This window comes from Musa acuminata, chromosome BXJ1-5 (genome assembly GCF_036884655.1).
Source record: "Musa acuminata AAA Group cultivar baxijiao chromosome BXJ1-5, Cavendish_Baxijiao_AAA, whole genome shotgun sequence".
Taxonomy (NCBI): domain Eukaryota; kingdom Viridiplantae; phylum Streptophyta; class Magnoliopsida; order Zingiberales; family Musaceae; genus Musa; species Musa acuminata.
The window spans coordinates 29,796,545-29,817,554 of NC_088331.1; the positions used below are offsets into that span (position 1 = coordinate 29,796,545).

At 33.7% G+C, this 21,010-nt stretch overlaps 2 protein-coding genes across 3 annotated transcripts; both read left to right on the forward strand.

Moving 5' to 3' along the window:
* The first annotated feature begins 3,128 nt into the window (after positions 1 to 3,128).
* On the forward strand, positions 3,129 to 7,738 carry LOC135674100 (dolichol-phosphate mannose synthase subunit 3-like). The gene is made up of 4 exons (XM_065183562.1): positions 3,129 to 3,249; positions 4,821 to 4,954; positions 5,046 to 5,153; positions 7,326 to 7,738. The coding sequence occupies exons 2-4, from the start codon at positions 4,853 to 4,855 to the stop codon at positions 7,383 to 7,385; spliced, it is 270 nt and encodes an 89-aa protein (XP_065039634.1). The 5' UTR covers positions 3,129 to 3,249; positions 4,821 to 4,852; the 3' UTR covers positions 7,386 to 7,738.
* A 4,631-nt stretch (positions 7,739 to 12,369) lies between these two features.
* On the forward strand, positions 12,370 to 17,824 carry LOC135674101 (pentatricopeptide repeat-containing protein At1g06710, mitochondrial-like). Of its 2 annotated transcripts, XM_065183564.1 has the most exons (5): positions 12,370 to 15,600; positions 16,675 to 16,871; positions 16,956 to 17,063; positions 17,395 to 17,488; positions 17,588 to 17,824. In XM_065183564.1, the coding sequence occupies exons 1-2, from the start codon at positions 12,586 to 12,588 to the stop codon at positions 16,714 to 16,716; spliced, it is 3,057 nt and encodes a 1,018-aa protein (XP_065039636.1). In that variant the 5' UTR covers positions 12,370 to 12,585; the 3' UTR covers positions 16,717 to 16,871; positions 16,956 to 17,063; positions 17,395 to 17,488; positions 17,588 to 17,824. The 2 variants fall into 2 exon arrangements, with proteins under 2 accessions (XP_065039636.1, XP_065039635.1); XM_065183563.1 differs by having other exon boundaries at positions 17,395 to 17,824.
* Positions 17,825 to 21,010: the final 3,186 nt, after the last annotated feature.

Sequence of the window (21,010 nt, forward strand, 5' to 3'; positions counted from 1 at the left end):
ATACCATTCATGGTTAAAATATAAAAATAAAGTAAATAATCTTGGCAACAGTATCCATACAGATAAGTATCCAATCATGGCATCAGTATTCAATCCTAGCAGCAGTATACATCAAAACTATACAAGCATCCAAACAATCTAAGAGCAACAGCATCAACAACAATGTAAACAGTCATATTTGTACCTACAGCATAGAAAGGATAGATTACTGTGTAGACAAAGATGTTAAGTTATATAGTACCTATGAAATTAGTTGTAAATACGTGCATAAAATGACTATCAGTCACAAAAGCGATAGCTATGACCGGACGGAGAACCCTCGGGAGAGGTGTCGATCTTAAAAGAGGAAACTTTATCGATTGATGCGTTGATAAAAGAACAAATATAATTTTACGATAATCTCTGTATTGATATATCTCATTCTTAAATCTCTTTTGATCTGAGGCCAACTGTTCTCGCCCATGCCCAATAGCTCAATAATAGCAATAAATCCATAATTTTCATCGGTTTCAACGTCTCTAACAAGTCAACCACAATCCAAATAATCTAGAGGAAAACAATGTGCATAGTCATGCATGTTGTACCCTCTAACAATTTCCATCATCTTCTTATCGTGCATGTTGTACCTTCAATTTCGACCTCATACTCGACTTCATCGTGATAATAGTTAGACAAGTCCTATCTTGAGTGAGGTAAGATTCTATAATCTCAAATAAAGATGGAATGGATGTCACTGTGTTGAAGTAGTATCAATCTTGGGTGACATTTCGTCTACAAGAGCTCTACCGGTGGAACTAATGAATGATATAGTAGATGGTTCGACTAATTCCCTTAGCTTTCGTTTTACAATCATCTTGTCATCTTAGCTTTCGTTTTACTATCATCTTGCCATCTGTGTATCACTTGCATTGAACTTTTTTCATAATACATCCAACTTGGGTGTGAGATTCAGGTCATATGCTAGTTCTCCAATAGGGGGCTTCACTTAAAGTCAAGCTTCAACCAACGATGATCGATTGCTAGCGAAGGAATAAAGCAACCTGTGCTTCTTATACTCAGCAATCTCATGTGTGCATGGGTTGGGTGCCTCTCACGATACAACCATAAGTGTCCTTATCTACTTCAATGTCCTCGACTATCTATGGCAATCGTAATATCATGTTTAATGTATTTCACACCTTTTAATTCTTGAAATAGTGTTTGTTAAGCGTCTCTCAAATGAGACATGGATCTCGATATATTATAACTCTAAAAAACTATTCGCAATATTTCGAGATGACTCTAAATATTCTTGTGAAGAACCAAGATGTGTCTTAAGCCTATCATTATATGGTTCGAATGTTATGAATTTGCAATGTCCTTCGTAGAATAGACTATTATAATTAATATGTGTTTGGGATGGGAATATAGCTATTAGTTGTTAGGCTGCCCAGATACATTATTTTATTAGTCCATGTAGCAATGGACCTCTCTTTGTAATTACTCAACCAAACATAGTCAAAGTCCTTTTTATGATGTTTCTTAAATTCCAAAGCAAAGTGTTCCCAAATGATATTCAAGATAACAGTAGAAGGTTCCAACTCGATATAAATATCTTCTTGCAATTAGCTAGCATATTATTCCACATATGCCATCCGCAATAGTTCTTCGCATCTGGAAAAAACTAATGATATAGCCCTTCATCAACGCCAACTATTGCCATCCTCACAAGCTCTGTCATTAATAATAACACTTGTCAATATATCAGATGATATTTGTATACATATACATGCAACAGAAAATGTAACACTCACTATTTCCAGAAGAGGCATTTTGGTCTTCTTATATGTGCGATCAATAATTAGCACTCGTGGAAAAGCATGCAACCAATCAACTAAAATAAGTATATGATAATGATATATTATCTTCATCGTTACTTACAATATATATTTGTGCCCAGCAAGCTTCTTTATTAATTGTTGTATTTATATTCATTCTTTAAACTTTCTCTAATATCCTATACTTCTTCTCTCGTGCATTATACATCATCCTTACGGTGCTACTCATATTATTGTAATCTTTCTACTTCAATGTCGATAGTATTTGTCACGCCATGCATTTTTATCATATCGAAAATAATTTCCTTCACTTTATTTGAGAATCTCTCAGCAAAGTTATTTTGCAGGAGGATGGTATTTGTAATCCATAATCCATTCGAATCGTCTATTTAGTAATTTAACACCAACAAGTGAAGATGGACAATCACATTTCCTAGATCTGGATGACTGTCGTCGTCTCTCTTTTGTCATTTGGATTTGTCCACTCCCTATATTGTTTGCTTCGTCCACTATAGAATTCTATTCTAGGTTTCCTTTCTCTATGCTTTTCACATTCTAAGCTCTATATATATATAACATCGACAACTCCATGCCTCTTTCTAACTTCTACATCCCATCTAATTAATGCTTGCTTTCTTATTTGTGAAAACCTACGAAAGATAGATAAATCGATGAATTTAGCATCTAATATAGCATGAATAATATCAAGTATACAATTATATCATCTATACTTGACATGTTGTAACATAATTATTATTTTCTACTGACACTTGGAAATCAAAGTGGGAGAAAATAGTTAATATTATAGTTCCAGATGTTAACATTTAAAATATTTGAAATATCGATCCAAACATTCTGTGACAACCCGGAAGATGTCATACTCGGAATCATTTTACAATTATCCAGAAGATAATATATTTTAATTTTTTTAAAAAAAATAGAATATCATATTTTAAATATTTTATAAATGTCTAAAAGATAATAGTCCGTTTTGCAAATGTTTGAAACATAATTTCTTTTGGGCTAATATAATCGGTAACATTTGTCGAGCTATTACAAAATGTCTATAATTTTAAAAATATTAAATTAAAATAATAAATATCAAAAACTACTTTTTTTACCTCATCTTCTTTGATTTTTATTTTATTATTTATTATTTTTTAGTCAATTTATATCAATTAAGAAAATAAGGAGGAAGGAGGAGAAGAAAGAAAATATAATGAAAAGGAAAATAATTTAGAGTTTTTAAATATCGTAAATAATAATAAAAAATTATAAATAGTAATCTCCTTATATATAATTTGCCCATAATATATACCCGGGTTCTAGAAGGTGAGATCTGTCTTCTTCCTCCCTCATCTTTTCATCGCAGTGAGCGGCGACGACCGCAAGCGCGCTACTGGCGGGATTCAGCGAGAGCCGCAGGCTGCAGGTTGGCCTTCTTTCCTTTAACCTCTCCTCTTCTTCTTCCTCGTCCTACTCTGATCCGGTCGCCCTGATGCGGTCATACCTGACCCGTCCTAAGCCGGTCGTCCGCCCGATCGGACTGCGGAGAAACCCATACTAGGAAGTGAAGGACACGAGGCTGGACGGATGTGAAGTTGCAAGAAGGGATTTTCTCACGAAGTTTGGCATTTGATGTTCTGGGTGCCTTTGACAAGAGTAATGCTATGTTGATAATAAAACTTTGTAAAAGAAAGAAAATTTCCTTTTTATGATCATTGGTTGCCTAAAGCTCTAAGCATATATAAGACCTTTAACTTAGGGCTGTCTTCCAATCATGATTATGTTGTTTAGCTTCATCTTAGCTGTTCTGATGCAATATAAAAACAACCCAAACAAATTATGGAGTTGTTGGTGGTTGCGCAGGGCCTAAACGGAGGACCGTGCCAAACCAACTCTTAAAGCAGCTCAATTTAATCCTTTTAGCAGAAAAATATGGCCAAAATGAAATTAAAGGTTTGCAATAGACCTAATTGGTAGCTTAAATGCCCTTGCCAGATGAAATAGATTCAACAAGAAACCTGAAGGACTGACAATTTTGGAGGAGTAGTACTTAGTTGTATAGATTTTTCAGTGACGGCCAAAATGATAAGATCTTATGTGAAGCGATAATCCATATATGTAGTCACGAAGCTGCAATGTCATTGGAGGTATCGGTTATGCAAGAGGAAAGAAAAGAGTTTAAATGAAAGTGCAAAAAAGAAAATGTAGAAAAGACGCTTCGAGGGAGGAGAGAGAGAGAGAAGATGAATTTCCTGGTTGACATGAAAAGGAGAGTACAGAAAGAAAGCTTAGTCTTGAGGTCAACAGGTCAATTGTAACTTGTAGGGATAGGATGAGGCCATCTTGAGTTCCAATCTTCAGAGAAGCATACCGTCCATATTGTGGCTTGTAGTAGTCCTTGGAAGGCATAATCCTACATGGAAGCACATAAAGGTTGGCTTTTTAGGATTTGGAAGTGAAAGGAATCATGAGAGGATGTAAATGACAGCTTCAAGGAATTTAAAAATGAAGAAATTGAGGCTTAGAAACTATAATGGGAAAAATATGACTATGGATGAACATTTGGAGGGAAGGGGATGAAAACCACGTCTGTAAGACCTCAAAGCAGCTAAGATTACATTGATTGGAAACCAAATACACTCACTGTTTAACCATTATTGTGACTGCCTATTTAAAAACCTGGGATACTTAGTTTGTTGAGCTTCTGTTCATGGATGAATAGTAAGTATAACCGACAGGGATTAATTTTCTTATGCCTCAAGGAACTCCACATACACTAAAAGATTTAGGAAACTTATGAACTTATTTTAATCAAAACAAACGTAATCTCTAATTCATTATCCTTGATAATTCACCACACAAGCTACATTTGAAATTCAATCAAAATAGGAAAGACTCATTTAAAACTATAAACTAAACCTAACATAATTAAACTAACCAAATCATCAAAAAATGACTGACTCAAATCTGGGCTGCATCATGTTTCTTTGCACATAGGTAACTGCATCGAATTGAATGCTACACTGAAAATGAAGCACATTCTGAAGATCATGGCTTTGCTGGTGGCTGTTGCTGGCATTTGGATCAGCTTACTAGAAACATCAGTAGTTCCTCGTAGCTACACTTGGTTGGTCAGTTTCATGCCATTTATTCCTTCTATCTGAAGTTTAAAATGATCATCTTCTCTATAAAGTATCAACACATTTATGTTCTATTTTCCAGCTGCCAGTTTATCTAGTTGTTTCATTAGGATGCTATGGTCTTCTCATGGTCGGAGTAGGCTTGATGCTGTTTCCAACATGTCCCCAGGAAGCTTCACTACTGCAAAAGGTTGCGTTAGTCATAATGTTTATTTCTGATCAATTTTGTGCTAAAATTCCTGCTTTTTCAGGCTAATTTCACACCTCTACAAGTACAAGAAATTTCATAGTCAAATTTCATAAATTATCGCTTGTCTTTTATGAAGACTAGCAAAAAAGAACCTTCAAGTAGTTTTTTTGTTGACAGATTTTTTTTTTTCTCTTGGAATTTTTTTCTGCTACAATTACTATTTCCTATTTGGATGATAAATTCTGAATCTTCATTACTTACGCCATAGGAAGATATCCTGTTTACTCATTTACCAATCACAATGATGAAAGATCACGGATGACAATCTTCATATTCCTCACTGCAGCTATTTCACCCACATAAAGGAATTGTAAATACTTCCTATTAATGATCATATACTGGTAAACCATCTTAGTCATTTTTGTTGCAATAGCTTGAAGTTAGTGTAGGGAATGGTCACTGTAAAATTGTTGAATATTCATCCACTGTTGTCAACGGACTCAACACAATAAAAAATTCTATCTTGGTTCTTGGGAGAGTTTTGCAAATTATATAGTCCATGACTCCATGTGCTTGTGAGTTGAGTCTTTGAGGTTTCGAGGAGGTTTCTTCAGTTAGAACCACATTTTTTGGATAACTTTACTAACTATAAAATTTGCTGGTTCTATTGGTTGACATAAGAAAAAAACATTAAAGTTATGAAAGTTGAAGTTTTTATTGGAGTCAAATTAAATATCAACTCCAGCAATAGCCTCATTTTATTCCTAAGAACTAGAGTAGAACTGATATATTTAAAGAAAAAGAGAGAAACTACTCTGAGAAACTTCTAATCTTGAAAGAATTTCCTCACTCAAAAGTTAAAAAGATCGTATTCCCTTATGTCTTTTCTTTCATGCTTCATGAACTCCAATGCTATATTAATTATATATATTAGCAAATATTAACAGAACCTTATTTCAAATACTTTTCGCCTTCTCTTATTACATCTTGAATTTTCTGTTTCAGGGCACCTTAGTGTATTACCATGGTGATGCAAGCTTATACAATTTAAGCTTCTTTCTCAATTTTTTTTCCAGGGCTTTAGTTGTTTACTGGTTGTTCCATTATGTTTGTAGTTTATGTTATTTTATTTGAGTTATAAATTATGCTAGTGAGGTTTTATGCCAAATTCTTTGAAACAAACTTGCCAAGCTGGGGGATGGGCACCAGTAGGCATTGTTGATACTCACTACCTATTTGATTTGTGTGATTTCAATTCTACCTTTCACATTGGGGTTTGGGTATTTTATGATTTTTACCGCTTGTAATCATCAACATATCTTGGCAAAATTGTGTAAAGCCTACAAGTTTATTTGGAAAGTTTAGAGGCCCATATTAAAATGATTGATAAAAGAAGTAGTATGACAGTGCTAGGCCTTAATTAGCAATTTGGCGTGAGGCTTGTTGGTTTTTAGTGTTGAATTCTTCACATTCACTTGAATTTGATAAAGCTATTGACAAAGAATAAAAAAATTATATATCAATCAATTCAATGTTCATAATTCTGCAGAAATTGAATTTTGGATTTAAACTTTGTATTGACACTTATATATAAAAATTTAATTATATGTCTACAAACATATGATATGGTTCAATATGACAATTGACATGATAACTTGATGAGCCTACAAACATCTCAAAGTCCTTCCACTTCATGTGGGAGCAATAAGGGAAATTGTATCACAACCTCCTATACTTATGAAATTATAATCTCACACACAATCTTCCCTACTCATAAACTGAAGTCCAATACAGAAACTATAACCATCAGCTAGTGGTGGTGTGTGAGATTCAGCTCAGTGGTGGTTTTATGCGGTGATATGCCTCCAACTTCATTCACAAATGATTACTTTTCAACTTGAGCCTACACACTTTAGTACTAGGTTTGCTTTGCTATTAACTTTTAAAATCTGAGTCGATAAAACTATTCAGTAACTTGATTAACATAAAATATATGACTCAAAATGCTTAAGTCTCAATTTTTGATGGAAGACTCATCTAGTCTTATTAATTGTCACAACATCCTTCGAGACTAATGAAGGTCTCATGATTTGCTTGCTTATATATATGCTTGTAGATTTTGGTTCATAATGTAGTTACATTAAGAAGTGTTAGTTCTCTTTTACTATGCAGGATATCATTGAGGCCAAAGAATTCTTGAAAAGCAGGGGAGTAGATGTTGGTGCTGATTAAAGTGGATTTCATACTCTGAAGTTGTTTGCCATATGAATTATCACTGATCCAATCATGAGACTCATAAAAGCAGTGAACCAGAAATCTCCCCTCTCCTCCATTTGTCAATGCATACAGATTGCAGCTTGGATTCCTTCCATGGGCTTTTTGTTAGAAGACAATAGTCATTTCTTCCGTTTCCTGTTACATTACATGCCAGAATGTGAACCAGAAATTTTGATGACCTTTGTGATCTGCCGGTTTATGGATCTGGCATTTGGGGAAATTTCCATTTATTTTATTAATTGGACACTTGTATCTCTTGAAATTTTGTTAATTTTGTTTGAACATTATTATTATTATTATTCTTACAATATCAGGTTAGCTAAATCCAATTATGAAAAGCCAGCATTTGAATGACTTGCGAAGCATTGTGTTCAGATATACCTAATCAGTATGGTGTCACTAATTTTTGCTCATCGTTCGTTCTTCCTCTTTCTTCTTTGTTTTATTCTCAATTAATACAATTCTAACTCGTAATAAAATATTCTAGCAATTCAACATATCCTTTATTTTAACCTTAAAGATCAGATTATTTAGATCTAAATTAAAACCCTAGTTTAGATGTAATTAAGTTAAAATTAGCTATTTGGATTAAGAATATTAATTATTTCATGCATATTTTCAAAGTTAAAAAAAGTTTCTTTTGGGTATAATATGGATTGTTAGGATAATTTTCCTTTTAGTAAAAAGGAAGTTATTATAATAAGTGAAATGAAAAGATTTTTTTTTTTTTTTGTTAAGGTTCATTTTAGCCCCCCCTCATGATTTATTTGTGTTTAAAATAATCATTAGATTTTTAAAAACATAGTATATAAGTTTTTTTCGTTAAATCTAAATTAGTAGATGTTATGGTATGTTGATTCTTAATAAATCATTAATATAATGACATGTGTAATTTAAGGTTAAAAAAAATTGAGACCTCCATCAATGTCGGAGGAGGAGGCATTGTTATGGAAGCGACTACCAGCAATAGCATTGAGCTGTTACTACTTAGCAAGACGTCGAAAGCTCTTAAGTTTATTGTAAGTGCGAGAAAGGCTGTGTGCGGGTGATGCTCTACTAGGCAGTAGCAGCTCGGTGCTACAGTTGGTGGTCACTTCCACGATGACGCCTTCTCCCATCATTGATGGTTTTAATTTTTTTTACTTAAATTATATGTATCATTATATTAATGATTTATTGTGAGTCAATATGCTACATAAATAGACTTTAATATTTGTTAACTCACAAAAGAGACTTATATATTTCGTTTTTTTAAAATATATGGGTTATTTTAAGCACGAGTAAGCCAAGGTCCATGGCCAAAATTATATGGGCTAAAATGGATCTTAACCATAAATTATATGTGTTATTATATTAATAATTTATTGTTAGTCAGCATTCTATGTAAGTAGACTTTCACGTATGTTAACTCAAACTTTATGTCGGCGGCTTATATACTATGTTTTTAAAAATATATGTGTTATTTTATACATGAATAAATCATAAGAGTTTAAGATGTTAATGACCAAAACAAGAAGGGCTAAAATAGACCTTAATATTTTATTTTTATCTTTTAAATCATTTTAAGGAGCCAATCAATTAAAATTATTTCTTTCTTTTTTATGGTACAAATAATTCTATCAATTTAATATATGACACCCCTATATTCAATTTTTATTAAGGGGTATTTTTTAAAAATCTTAATAATGTATTTGAATCATGCTATTCGAAGTCACAAATCCATGAGTTAGGTTGGTTCTAAGTGATTGAGATCGAATCACTTTGAATCAGGTGGAGTTTGATTGCAATGTATTGGATTGGACTTTATTGAATTTGTGATTGAGTGTAGTCTGAGTGTAACTCAAGTATAATAAATTTTTTATTAAACTAATTTAAACTTCTCTACAACTACTAACATATCATTTTAAAATATTTACTATCATTTATTCTAATTTCTTATGATTTTATGATGAATAAATTTTTAAAAAGAATATTTTCTGAGTTGCATCGATATGAAGTGTAACCTATTAAATGTTTTTATCAAATCTATCTAACCTTCTCTAGAACTTTTAAGATAAGATGCTAATATGTTAGAATATGAATTTAGAATAATTAATTTTTTAAATAAGATATTTTTGGTTTGAATATATGATTTGAGTGTAACTTTTTGGATTTTTACCGAACCTATCCAAACTTCACTTGTACTAATAGGGTGAGAAGCTAATATGTTTGTTATCATTCTTTTTTATTTTTATATGAATTTAGGATGATTAATTTTTTAAATAAGATATTTTTATGTTAAATTTATGATTGAGTGTAAGAATTTTTGTCAAACCTATCCTTTTTTCGGAAACTATCAAGGTGGGATGATAATATGTTTATTATTATTTTTTTAATTTTTGTATAAATTTAAGATAATTAATTTTAAAAATAATATATTTTTTTTTGGTTGAATATGATGAAGTGTAACTCTTTGAATTTTTATCAAACATGTCTAGACTTCTCCAAAGCTACTATAATAATATGTTAATATGTTTATCATCATATTTTCATTTCTATATAAATTTAGGGTGATTATTTTTGAAATATGATATTTTATGTTGAAGTTATGATCGAGCGAGTGTAATTTAATTAATTTTTATTGAACCAATCTAAACGTTTTCAAAATTACTAGCACTTGATTCTAACATATATACATTTTTTTAAAAAAAATTTATGAGTTTAGAATCATTAACTTTTCAAATAGGATATTTTTTAAGTTAAATATATAATTAAGTATAACTCGAGTTAACTTTTAATAAACCAATCTAAATTTCTCCCAAACTACTAGCATATTATTATAAGATATTTAGCATAACTTTTTCTATTTGTGATGGATTGAAGATAATTTTATATAAAAATTAATATATTTTGTGAATAAGTATAATTCGAGTGTAACCCAAATATAATTTTTTTTTAGATAATTTAGGATAATTTTATATAAAAATTAATATATCTTTAGGATAATATAAGTTTTTTAGTTTTATTATAAGTTTAGAATATTTTTATATAGAAATTAATATTTTTTGCTATTGAGTAAATTTGAGTATAATGATTAATCTAGTGTAGAAGTAGAAGAAAAAGAAACAAAATGAGAAAAAGGAGGAAAAGAGGGTGAAGGAGGTGGATGAGGGAGAGGGAGAGAAAGGGGAGGAAAAGAAGGAGCTAAGTGAGGGAGATGGATGAAGGAGAGAGAGAGGAGGAGGAAGACAAGGGGAAGAAATATGGAAAGGAGGTGATGGTAAAATGGGTGGAGGAAGGGAATGCAAAGATAAAGTGGAAAGAGGAAGAGCATGTAGAAGTGGAGTGGGAGGAGAAAATCAAGTTAGAGGGTGCGAATGAAGAAACAACGATAAGAGAGAGAGAGAGAGAGGAGGAAAAGAAGGAGCTGAGTGAGGGAGATGGATGAAGGAAAGGGAGAGGAGGAGGAAGTCAAGGGGAAGAGGGAGGGGAAGGAGGTGACGATAAAGTGGGTGGAGGAAGGAAATACAAAGATAAAGTGGGAAGAGGAAGAGCATGCAGAAGTGGAGTGGGAGGAGAAAATCACGCGAGATAGTGCAAATGAAGAGACAACGATAAGAGAGAGAGAGGGGAGGAAAAGAAGGAGTTGAGTGAGGGAGGTGGATGAAGGAGAGGGAGAGGAGGAGGAAGTCAAGGGGAAGGAGGTGACGGTAAAGTGGGTGGAGGAAAGGAATGTAAAGATAAAGTGGGAAGAGGAAAAGCATGCAGAAGTAGAGTGGGAGGATAAAATCAAGTGAGAGAGTGCGAATGAAGAAACAACGATAAGAGAGAGAGAGAGAGGGGAGGATAAGAAGGAGCTGAGTGAGGGAGGTGGATGAAGGAGAGGGAGAGGAGGAGGAAGTCAAGGGGAAGAGGGAGGGGAAGGAGGTGACGGTAAAGTGGGTGGAAGAAGGAAATGCAAAGATAAAGTGGGAAGAGGAAGAGCATGCAGAAGTGGAGTGGGAGGAGAAAATCAAGTGAGACGGTACGAATGAAGAAACAACGATAAGAGAGAGAGAGGGGAGGAAAAGAAGGAGCTGAGTGAGGAAGGTGGATGAAGGCGAGGGAGAGGAGGAGGAAGTCAAAGGGGAAGAGGTAGGGGAAAGAGGTGACGGTAAAGTGGGTGGAGGAAGGGAATGCAAAGATAAAGTGGGAAGAGGAAGAGCATGCAGAAGTGGAGTGGGAGGAGAAAATCAAGTGAGAGGGTACGAATGAAGAAACAACGATAAGAGAGAGAGGAGGCGACGAGGAGTTTATAGAGGTGGAGTGGAGGGAGAAGGAGGAGAAAACAAAGTGACGGTGAATGAGATGAGGATAATTTGAAGAGGAGGACAGAAATATAATACAGAAAAAAAATGATAATTCACGATTGAAAAAGAATAAATCAAATACTTAATTTTTTTTATTAAGTATTTTTTGATAAAAAATATTTTAATCATAATATGAAAAAAATAATTTTTGATCTCAACTAAGTTAAAGAGAGGCACAGACTAAGTTAAAAGGAAGTCAAACATAAGTGTCATAAAACCTCATTATTAATTTTTTAATAAATTATTCTATATATTTTGGATTAAAAAGAGACTTGTTGTGCATAGGTTTATATTTGGTGGATGATCATAATATCGGAGAAAGTGTCTATATTCTACATCATCATACAATATTTATAAAAATTGTGCTACCGAGAAAACACGATATTGTGGTGAAAAGAAATAGTATTCATATAACATAATTCCGTAATAAAAGATAAAATGTTTTTTCAAAGATTAAAAAATGATAAAAACAGGATTCAAGGAGGAAAGGAGCTTAAAATAAACTATAAAATCTTCGCCTGGAATAATGTTGATATACTATATAATAATTTATTTTGGCTCTATCATTATGTATGGAGTGAGGTTTTAAGAGGAATGGAAATTTCCAGAAACACCCTTTCAAGCCTAAATTCTCCTCTCCTCTCCTCTCCTCTGCTAGGGTTTATGGAAACGCCATTCAATTCCTCCGAGAATGGCGATTGAATCCCACCTCCTTCCTACCCCGAAAGCCAGCCAAGATCTGATCTTTTGGCATTCGTAATTCTGTCATCAAGATTGGGTCTTGAGGACCGTAGCCCTGAAATCCCCGATTTCCTGTCCGCCGCAGCATGAGCCGACGGGCAGCGGCGGTGGTTCTCTCGCGGTCGCCCGCCGTCGCCTCCTTCTTTTCGACCAATCGCTGCTTCCCTCCGTCCCAATGCCTGATCTCGATTTCCCGCCATAATCCCTTCAAAAGACCCCGCCTTTCTCTCTTCAGCAGCGGCAGTAGCTGTTCCTCGCCCGACGACGATTTGAGAGAGTTGAACGATCCAGGGTTCGTTGTTCCGTGGGATGGCGCGTCCCATGATCGAGAGAATCGTCAGGAAGCCTCGGTCTCGATGAAAGACTTCACCTTTTTGCAAGAAGCCGCAGTCGAAGACCGTGAGACACTCGCTGCAAAGCCTCTTGATGCAGGAAAATCGTCAAAGGAGGCCGTTCTGATCGCAAAGGTGGTCAGGGCAAGTGGAAGTAATTTCGATGACAATACCGAGAAGATACTGAGGCGATTCAGGGGAAACTTGAATGAATCGCTGGTGATTGACGCGTTAAGATTAGTAAGTATTCCAGATTTGGCGCTCAGATTCTTCATCTGGGCCGGTCAGCAGATTGGCTATAGCCATACGGGTCAGACTTACGACGCATTGATTGAAATTTTAGGCTTTGATAAGAAGAGTAGAGTCCCTCAGCATTTTCTTAGAGAAATTGGACAGGAGGATAGAGAAGTGCTTGGGAGATTGTTAAATGTGCTCGTGCGGAAGTGTTGTCATAGTGGTTTTTGGAATGAGGCTCTGGAAGAGCTCGGGCGGCTTAAGGACTTTGGTTACAAGCCATCCAAGGTGACATATAACGCATTGGTTCGGGTTCTTCTGAGTGCTGATCGACTAGATTCAGCTGTTTTGGTTCACAGAGAAATGTCTGAATCGGGATTTTGTATGGACAGGTTCACGATGGGCTGTTTTGCGCATGCTCTGTGTAAAGCAGGACAGTGGGTAGAAGCTCTCAACATTATAAAGGCAGAAGACTTCACACTAGATACTGTTTTATGTACTCAAATGATTAGTGGATTGTTGGAAGCTTCTCTTTTCGAGGTAGCCATGTCTTTTCTTCATAGGATGAGGTCCAATTCATGTGTTCCAAATGTTGTGACATATAGGACATTGCTTTCGGGGTTTTTAAGTAAGAAACAACTTGGTTGGTGTAAGAGAATTCTTAACATGATGATTATAGAGGGTTGCAATCCTAGCCCATCATTGTTTAATTCTCTGATGCATGGATATTGCAGCACTGGAGACTATGCTTATGCATATAAGCTGTTAAAGAAGATGAATGCTTGTGGTTGTCGACCTGGTTATGTGACTTACAACATATTTATTGGAGGAATCTGTGGAAATAAAGAATTGCCAAGTTCTGACATGTTGGATCTGGCGGAAAAAGCCTATGAGGAGATGCTGGATGCTGGATTTGTACTAAACAAAATAAATGTTGGCAACTTTGCTCAATCCCTTTGTCACATGGGGAAATTTGATAAGGCATTTCAGATTATAAACGAGATGATGAAGAAGGGATTTGTTCCTGATACTAGCACCTATGCGAAGGTGATTGGTCTTCTTTGTCAGGCGAGTATGGTGGAAAAGGCTTTCCTTCTATTTCAGGAAATGAAGAAGAATGATGTTGTTCCTGATGTTTATACATATACGATTTTGATAGACAGTTTTTGTAAGGTTGGGCTTATCGAACAGGCTTGGAGATGGTTTAAAGAAATGGAGAGAGAAGGTTGTCTTCCGAATGTTGTGACCTATACTGCACTAATACATGCTTACTTGAAAGCAAAGCGACTTTCCAAGGCAAATGAACTTTTCAAGAGCATGATTAGTATGGATTGTGTTCCTAATGTTGTCACCTATACTGCATTGATTGATGGCCTTTGCAAAGCTGGAGAGATTGAAGAGGCTTGCCATATCTATGCAAAGATGAGGGGAATTTGTGAGGATACAGTTGGCAGTAATTACTTTGAAGGTGGTAGTAACGAGGTCGCACAGCCAAATGTTTTCACATATGGTGCATTGGTTGATGGCTTATGTAAAGCTCATAAAGTAGTTGAAGCTCGTGATTTATTGAATGCAATGATGTCAGCTGGTTGCGAGCCAAATCACATAGTCTATGATGCTCTTATCGATGGGTTTTGCAAGGTTGGCAAGCTTGATGATGCACAGGAGGTATTTGTCAGAATGTCTGCGCATGGTTACACTCCTAATGTGTATACATACAGCTCCTTAATTGACAGGTTGTTTAAGGATAAAAGGCTTGATCTTGCTCTTAAAGTTCTCTCAAAAATGTTAGAGAACTCTTGTGCTCCAAATGTAATCACATATACTGAGATGATTGATGGGCTCTGTAAGGTAGGTAAGACAGATGAGGCTTACAAGCTTCTTATGATGATGGAAGAAAAAGGATGTAATCCGAATGTTGTAACTTATACTGCCTTGATAGATGGATATGGTAAAGCCTCTAAAGTTGATATGTGTCTGGAGCTTTTTAGGCAAATGACTGAAAAGGGTTGTGCCCCAAATTTTATCACATATAATGTATTGATAAACCATTGTTGCACTGCTGGCCTTCTGGATAAGGCCCACAAAATTTTGGAGGAGATGAAGCAAACTTGTTGGCCAAGACACATATCAGGCCACCGCAACATCATCCAAGGATTTAGTAAGAAGTTTATTAGTTCACTTGGCCTTTTAGATGAGATAACACACTACAATTTGGTACCGATTGCTCCTGCTTACATCATTCTAATAAATAGTTTTTCTAGTGCTGGTCAGCTGGAAATAGCTTTGGAGTTGCACAGAGAGATAGAGGGTTATTTGTCATGTTCAAGTGTTGCAAACAGTAACATGTACTTTTCAATAATTCAGGGTCTTTGTTTAGCATCAAAGGTTGAGAAAGCCATTGAATTGTATAGTCAGATGCTAAGGAAAGGATATGTGCCAGAATTGATAATTTTCTTTTGCCTCATCAAGGGACTCCTCAGGGTTAATAAGTGGGATGAAGCACTCCAGCTTTTGTACACCACATACAACATGGTTAGTTTCTCTTTATTCTTCTCATTATGCAGTGGTGCATACAATTTCTTTCTTTTGATTCTTCTTATTATTCGATGGTGCATGTAGGTTCATGCTGTCTAGTAAAAGTTATGAAAAATGCTAGAACAACTGATAGAGTTGGTTGGTTTTATATTAATGTTTCGAAGATTGAACTTTGTGATATGTCAGTTACATTACCAAAATTGATAATATGTACTTTTGATTCTTAAAAAAAACTGTTGGGTAGTTTTCATTTTCCTCAAAGAAATACTTCTTATATAATTTTGTGTCTATCAAATAACAGAATCATTAGCCTCATATAATGTATTGATGATGTTCCTGCCACCAGGTTCTTCTTTAAGTGAAAATTAATTTGGTTCTTCTTTTGTCTTTAAGAACCGGAGAGACAATACGGTAAGGTGCCAAGTGTATTTGATGCTTGTGAATCCTGTTTGACAAACATACCCAAAGAATACTGAAAGATTAATACATATCTTTGTAGATTGTGATACCTATGATGCCAAGAATATTCCTAGATTGAAGTTAAGTTGCCTAGTGTTTCCCAGTCTTGTTTGATAATATAGTTTGAGGTAGGAATGAAAAAAGTTGTGTTGATCCATACAAAAAAATAAAATACCTGTAATAATAATTTTCAGATAGTTTTTAGGGTACTATGAATTTGCTTGTCTTCTCATGTGGTGCCTTAATTTTTGCAAAGCCAGTAACATAACATAGAGAAGGAAGACAATAGAGTCGGTCTGTACAAAAAAGAACAGAAACATTTGATATATTCTTCAAATAGTTCTTAGGACATTTATGGATTCATTGAACTGTATCTCTTCATATTTAGTGTCTGAACCTTTGCAAAGCCAAAGTAAACATGTGCCTCTAGTCATGAAGGTGTTACATACTTTTGTTTAGACTATGGTGTTTTTTTTCTCTTGGACCAGTATCATTATGCTCCTACTTGATAATCAATTAAAGAGATGTAAGCATTTTCTCTTTTTCTTTTCTACATGAAGCTATTTTTTCATTCCAGTTACTGTTGCTGATTTTATTTGTCATTTGCAACAGGGTATAGAATGGCATAATGAAGAAACATCTGAAGGGAACTAGACATGTCTCTTTCCATGCCTTCTTTTTCCAACTTATTATAACGAGTTGCATTTCGTGGTATAGTCAATGATTTCTTGTGGCATTTTTAACTTAAAGCATTTGCATTGATCACAATAAAAGGGATCTTTGGGGATGCTTGCTGCTACGTAAGAGACGTATGTTCCTTTTCTGCTTACCACATTCTTTTATGAGTATCAATGTTGGGGAATATCAGAACAAAGGTTTGTGATTTGATGCAGCATTCACAAATTCTGTCCTCTTCTGCGCACCCTTCCTGCACCATGCCATGGGTGTGATTAAGGTCCATTTGCTTTTGAACAGTACAAGAACATTTCAGCTATAAGTTGGTAAGTTCGTTCAATCACTCTCTGTATCTCTCTCTGCATATATACATCATAAACACATCTGTCAAGTAACTCCGTCTCCAGTAACAAAGAACTATTTGTAGATGTTTCTCGACTTCTGTCAGCTGGACACTACCTTACCTATCAGTTAGCAGGGGTTGACATAGTCATAGTGACGGTTGGACCTTAGATTCCTGGAACATTCCTTGTGACAGTTCTATTAACATCCAAAAAGGCTCATGGATTGAGCAAGCTGTCTCTGCCCTTTTTGAGTTATCATCTATATTTGTTTGAAATTGCATGATCTGGCAGTGTCTAAATTGGCTTATTGCAGGTGGTGCTGTGCCATACGACGATGTATCATCTACTCGAAATCATGTCAGTGTCCTTACTGAGAGGGAACAAATCATTTCTATGTTAGCTGACATGTATGCTATTCATTCCTAGTTCTTACTATGGGAAGACATCTGTGAGCTTCGAGCAAAAGCCAATAGTATCCAAGACTATATTCTATCTTATTCTTGTAGGAAGATGATTCGTTGCCGCTCACGAGCTAAGAACTTAATGAATAAGGGCGTTTAGGCTTGTATCATCGCTTCTTGGATTCAATTCTCTGAGAAGGATGAGGTGTACATAAATCAAGGTATTGTGAGTGCAGACAGGAGATCAATTGTAGAAAAGTGAAGTTTTTTGAGGGACATATTGCTGCATTCCGTTCTTGAGACCAATTAAGAATTGATAGGTTATGCCATATCATTTTTTGAGCTTTTATCTCTATCTACTCTTTAAAGAGGTTTTGGCTACTACACTTGGTTTGGTTATGCCAGATCATCATGTGTTTGCATCAATTGGATTTGTTGACCTGCTGTAATTTTTATTGTGAAAGCGAGAAAGATATGGGAGACATGAATATAATTTATAGGAAAAATTTCCTGTTATTATTTTGTGCTCGTGAAGCTAAAATATAATGAATTTTGTCTTTTAATTCAAAAGTTTGTGCCTCACTTTGTCCATGTTGGCAATATATCTTTGGCATATGTTTCTTATAGTATGTATTAAAGATTCTATTTATGTCTATGGGTTATCTAAGAGAAGGTAGTCGGAAGAGAAGAAAAAAACATATATACATCAAATTGTTGTGCTCTCGGTTCCCAAATTTATTGTGTCCCAAGCGTATGAATCAAAACATTTATTTCTTGATTCCCAAACATGAATCGAAATAAGGCATCAAAGATCGAGAACCTCAGTTGCTTTCATGATGAGTGTGTTTTAGGAAACCACTGATTCTTGGGTAGATATATATAATGTTGGCAAAGGTAGATGACTTTGTTGCTGATGTGGCTTTTCCAAGGCGTGTCAGCCAGCAATGGCAATGGCAATTGCTATTGCTACTTAGATTAGTTAAAGTTGCTTGAATTCTTCAATGGATGGACATATCATCTTAGATTTTTTTAGTTTTCGTCATTACTAAAAGACGTATCCACTAATTTTCTTAGTTCAAAAGCATAGGTATGCAAATAACTTATCGTGCAAAATATCTTGTTTCGGTAGTTATAGTTATAGTTATAGTTATAGTTCTAACAAAATATCTTGTTTCGGTAGGATAACAAATTTATGCTTTTTTACAAATTAGAAGTAACCATAGCCATAGATTCTAAAAAATATTTTACAAATCAAATACTTGAGACATATATTTATTTGTATACAATATATTGGGAAGTCTCAACATTTCATTTTTATGAATTTTTTGAACTTTTTTTTGTCAAAAGTGTAAAGTCATCGTAATAGTCCTCATCACTTTTCGAGTTTTAAGTGTCATATTCTTCATATTCTTTAAAAGGTTATTCTCAAGCTTTTCATTAGCATTACAAATTATCTCGTAGATCATCAATGACCCGATAAGTTCTTCTAGAGGAAAGTTATTTAAATCCTTAACCTTTTGAACGGTCGTTACCTTAGGGTCCCAACTCTTTGGAAGAGATCTTAAAATTTTATTAACAAGTTCAAAATCCGAAAAACTTTTACCAAGTCCTTTTAGACCATTGACGACATCCGTAAATTGGGTGTACATGTCTCCAATGGTCTTACTCGATTTCATCCGAAACAACTCAAAAGTATGAACTAAATGATTAAATTTTGACTCCTTTACTCTACTAGTGCCTTCGTTCTTTTTAATTTTTTAAATTTTTATTACTACTTTATAGTGAGACTATTTAAGAGTAAATTTAAATCTTGCATAAATTTTAATAGTCGATATGCTAATTTTTGTGTTGATAGTCTTAGCATTATAAGTGTATACTCAGTTTGACTAGTGAAAATCTTATTATTTAGTTACTTAATTTTTAATCTTAAAATAAATATCAATTTACCTATTAAGCTCATTTCAAATTCTTAATTCATACTTTTCATAAATGATTCACATAAAGATTTATCAGTAGAACAAAAAATAATATCATTAATATAAATTAAAATAAAAAATAATTATTAAAATATTTAAATAAATAATATAATATAGACCTTGATTTTTTTAAAAATATTTTGAATAAAAAAAAGCTAAATCTCTTATTCTAAGGTTTAGGGGCTTGTTTCAACCTCTAGTGAGCCTTATATAATTTATAAATATAATAAAAAAATTATTTTCAAATCTAAATGTAGATGATTGTTCAAAATAAACTTCTTTAGAAATAAAATAATTAAAAAAAATACTTTCAATATCTACTTAAAATAATTTAAATCATTTTAAAATATGCATAGTCAAAAAATATCCTTATAGCTTCGAGCCTAAATATAAAAGTAAATCATAATATATACTTTCTTCTTAGTCAAAATCTTTGACCATTATTCTAGACTTAAACTACAACACCTTGCTTATTCCTGTTATTTAAAAGGTTATTCTGAAGCTTTTCATTAGCATTACAAATTATCTCGTAGGTCATCAATGACCCGATAAGTTCTTCTAGAGGAAAGTTATTTAAATCCTTAACCTTTTGAACGGTCGTTACCTTAGGGTCCCAACTCTTTGGAAGATATCTTAAAATTTTATTAACAAGTTCAAAATCCGAAAAAATTTTACCAAATCCTTTTAGACCACTGACGACATCCATAAATTGGGTGTACATGTCTCTAATGGTCTTACTCGATTTCATCCGAAACAACTCAAAAGTATGAACTAAATGATTAAATTTTGACTCCTTTACTCTACTAGTGCCTTCGTTCTTTTTAAGTATTTAAATTTTTATTACTACTTTATAGTGAGACTATTTAAGAGTAAATTTAAATCTTGCATAAATTTTAATAGTCGATATGCTAATTTTTGTGTTGATAGTCTTAGCATTATAAGTGTATACTCAGTTTGACTAGTGAAAATCTTCTTATTTAGTTACTTAATTTGTAATCTTAAAATAAATATCAATTTACCTATTAAGCTCATTTCAAATTCTTAATTCATACTTTTCATAAATGATTCACATAAAGATTTATCAGTAGAACAAAAAATAATATCATTAATATAAATTAAAATAAAAAATAATTATTAAAATATTTAATAAATAATATAATATAGACCTTGATTTTTTTAAAAATATTTTGAATAAAAAAAAGCTAAATCTCTTATTCTAAGGTTTAGGGGCTTGTTTCAACCTCTATTGAGCCTTATATAATTTATAAATATAATTAAAAAATTATTTTCAAATCTAAATGTAGATGATTGTTCAACATAAACTTCTTTAGAAATAAAATAATTAAAAAAAATACTTTCAATATCTACTTAAAATAATTTAAATCTTTTTAAAATATGCATAGTCAAAAAATTTCCTTATAGCTTCGAGCCTAAATATAAAAGTAAATCATAATATATACTTTCTTCTTAGTCAAAATCTTTGACCATTATTCTAGTCTTAAACTACAACACATTGCTTATTCCTGTTATTTAAAAGGTTATTCTGAAGCTT

Coding starts and splice junctions, on each gene's coding strand:
- LOC135674101 (XM_065183563.1), top strand. CDS start 12,586: ATGAGCCGACGGGCAGCGGCGGTGGTTCTCTCGCGGTCGCCCGCCGTC. Junction 15,601..16,674: donor TGTACACCACATACAACATG/GTTAGTTTCTCT, acceptor CATTTGCAACAG/GGTATAGAATGGCATAATGA.
- LOC135674100 (XM_065183562.1), top strand. CDS start 4,853: ATGAAGCACATTCTGAAGATCATGGCTTTGCTGGTGGCTGTTGCTGGC. Junction 4,955..5,045: donor CTCGTAGCTACACTTGGTTG/GTCAGTTTCATG, acceptor TCTATTTTCCAG/CTGCCAGTTTATCTAGTTGT. Junction 5,154..7,325: donor AAGCTTCACTACTGCAAAAG/GTTGCGTTAGTC, acceptor TTTACTATGCAG/GATATCATTGAGGCCAAAGA.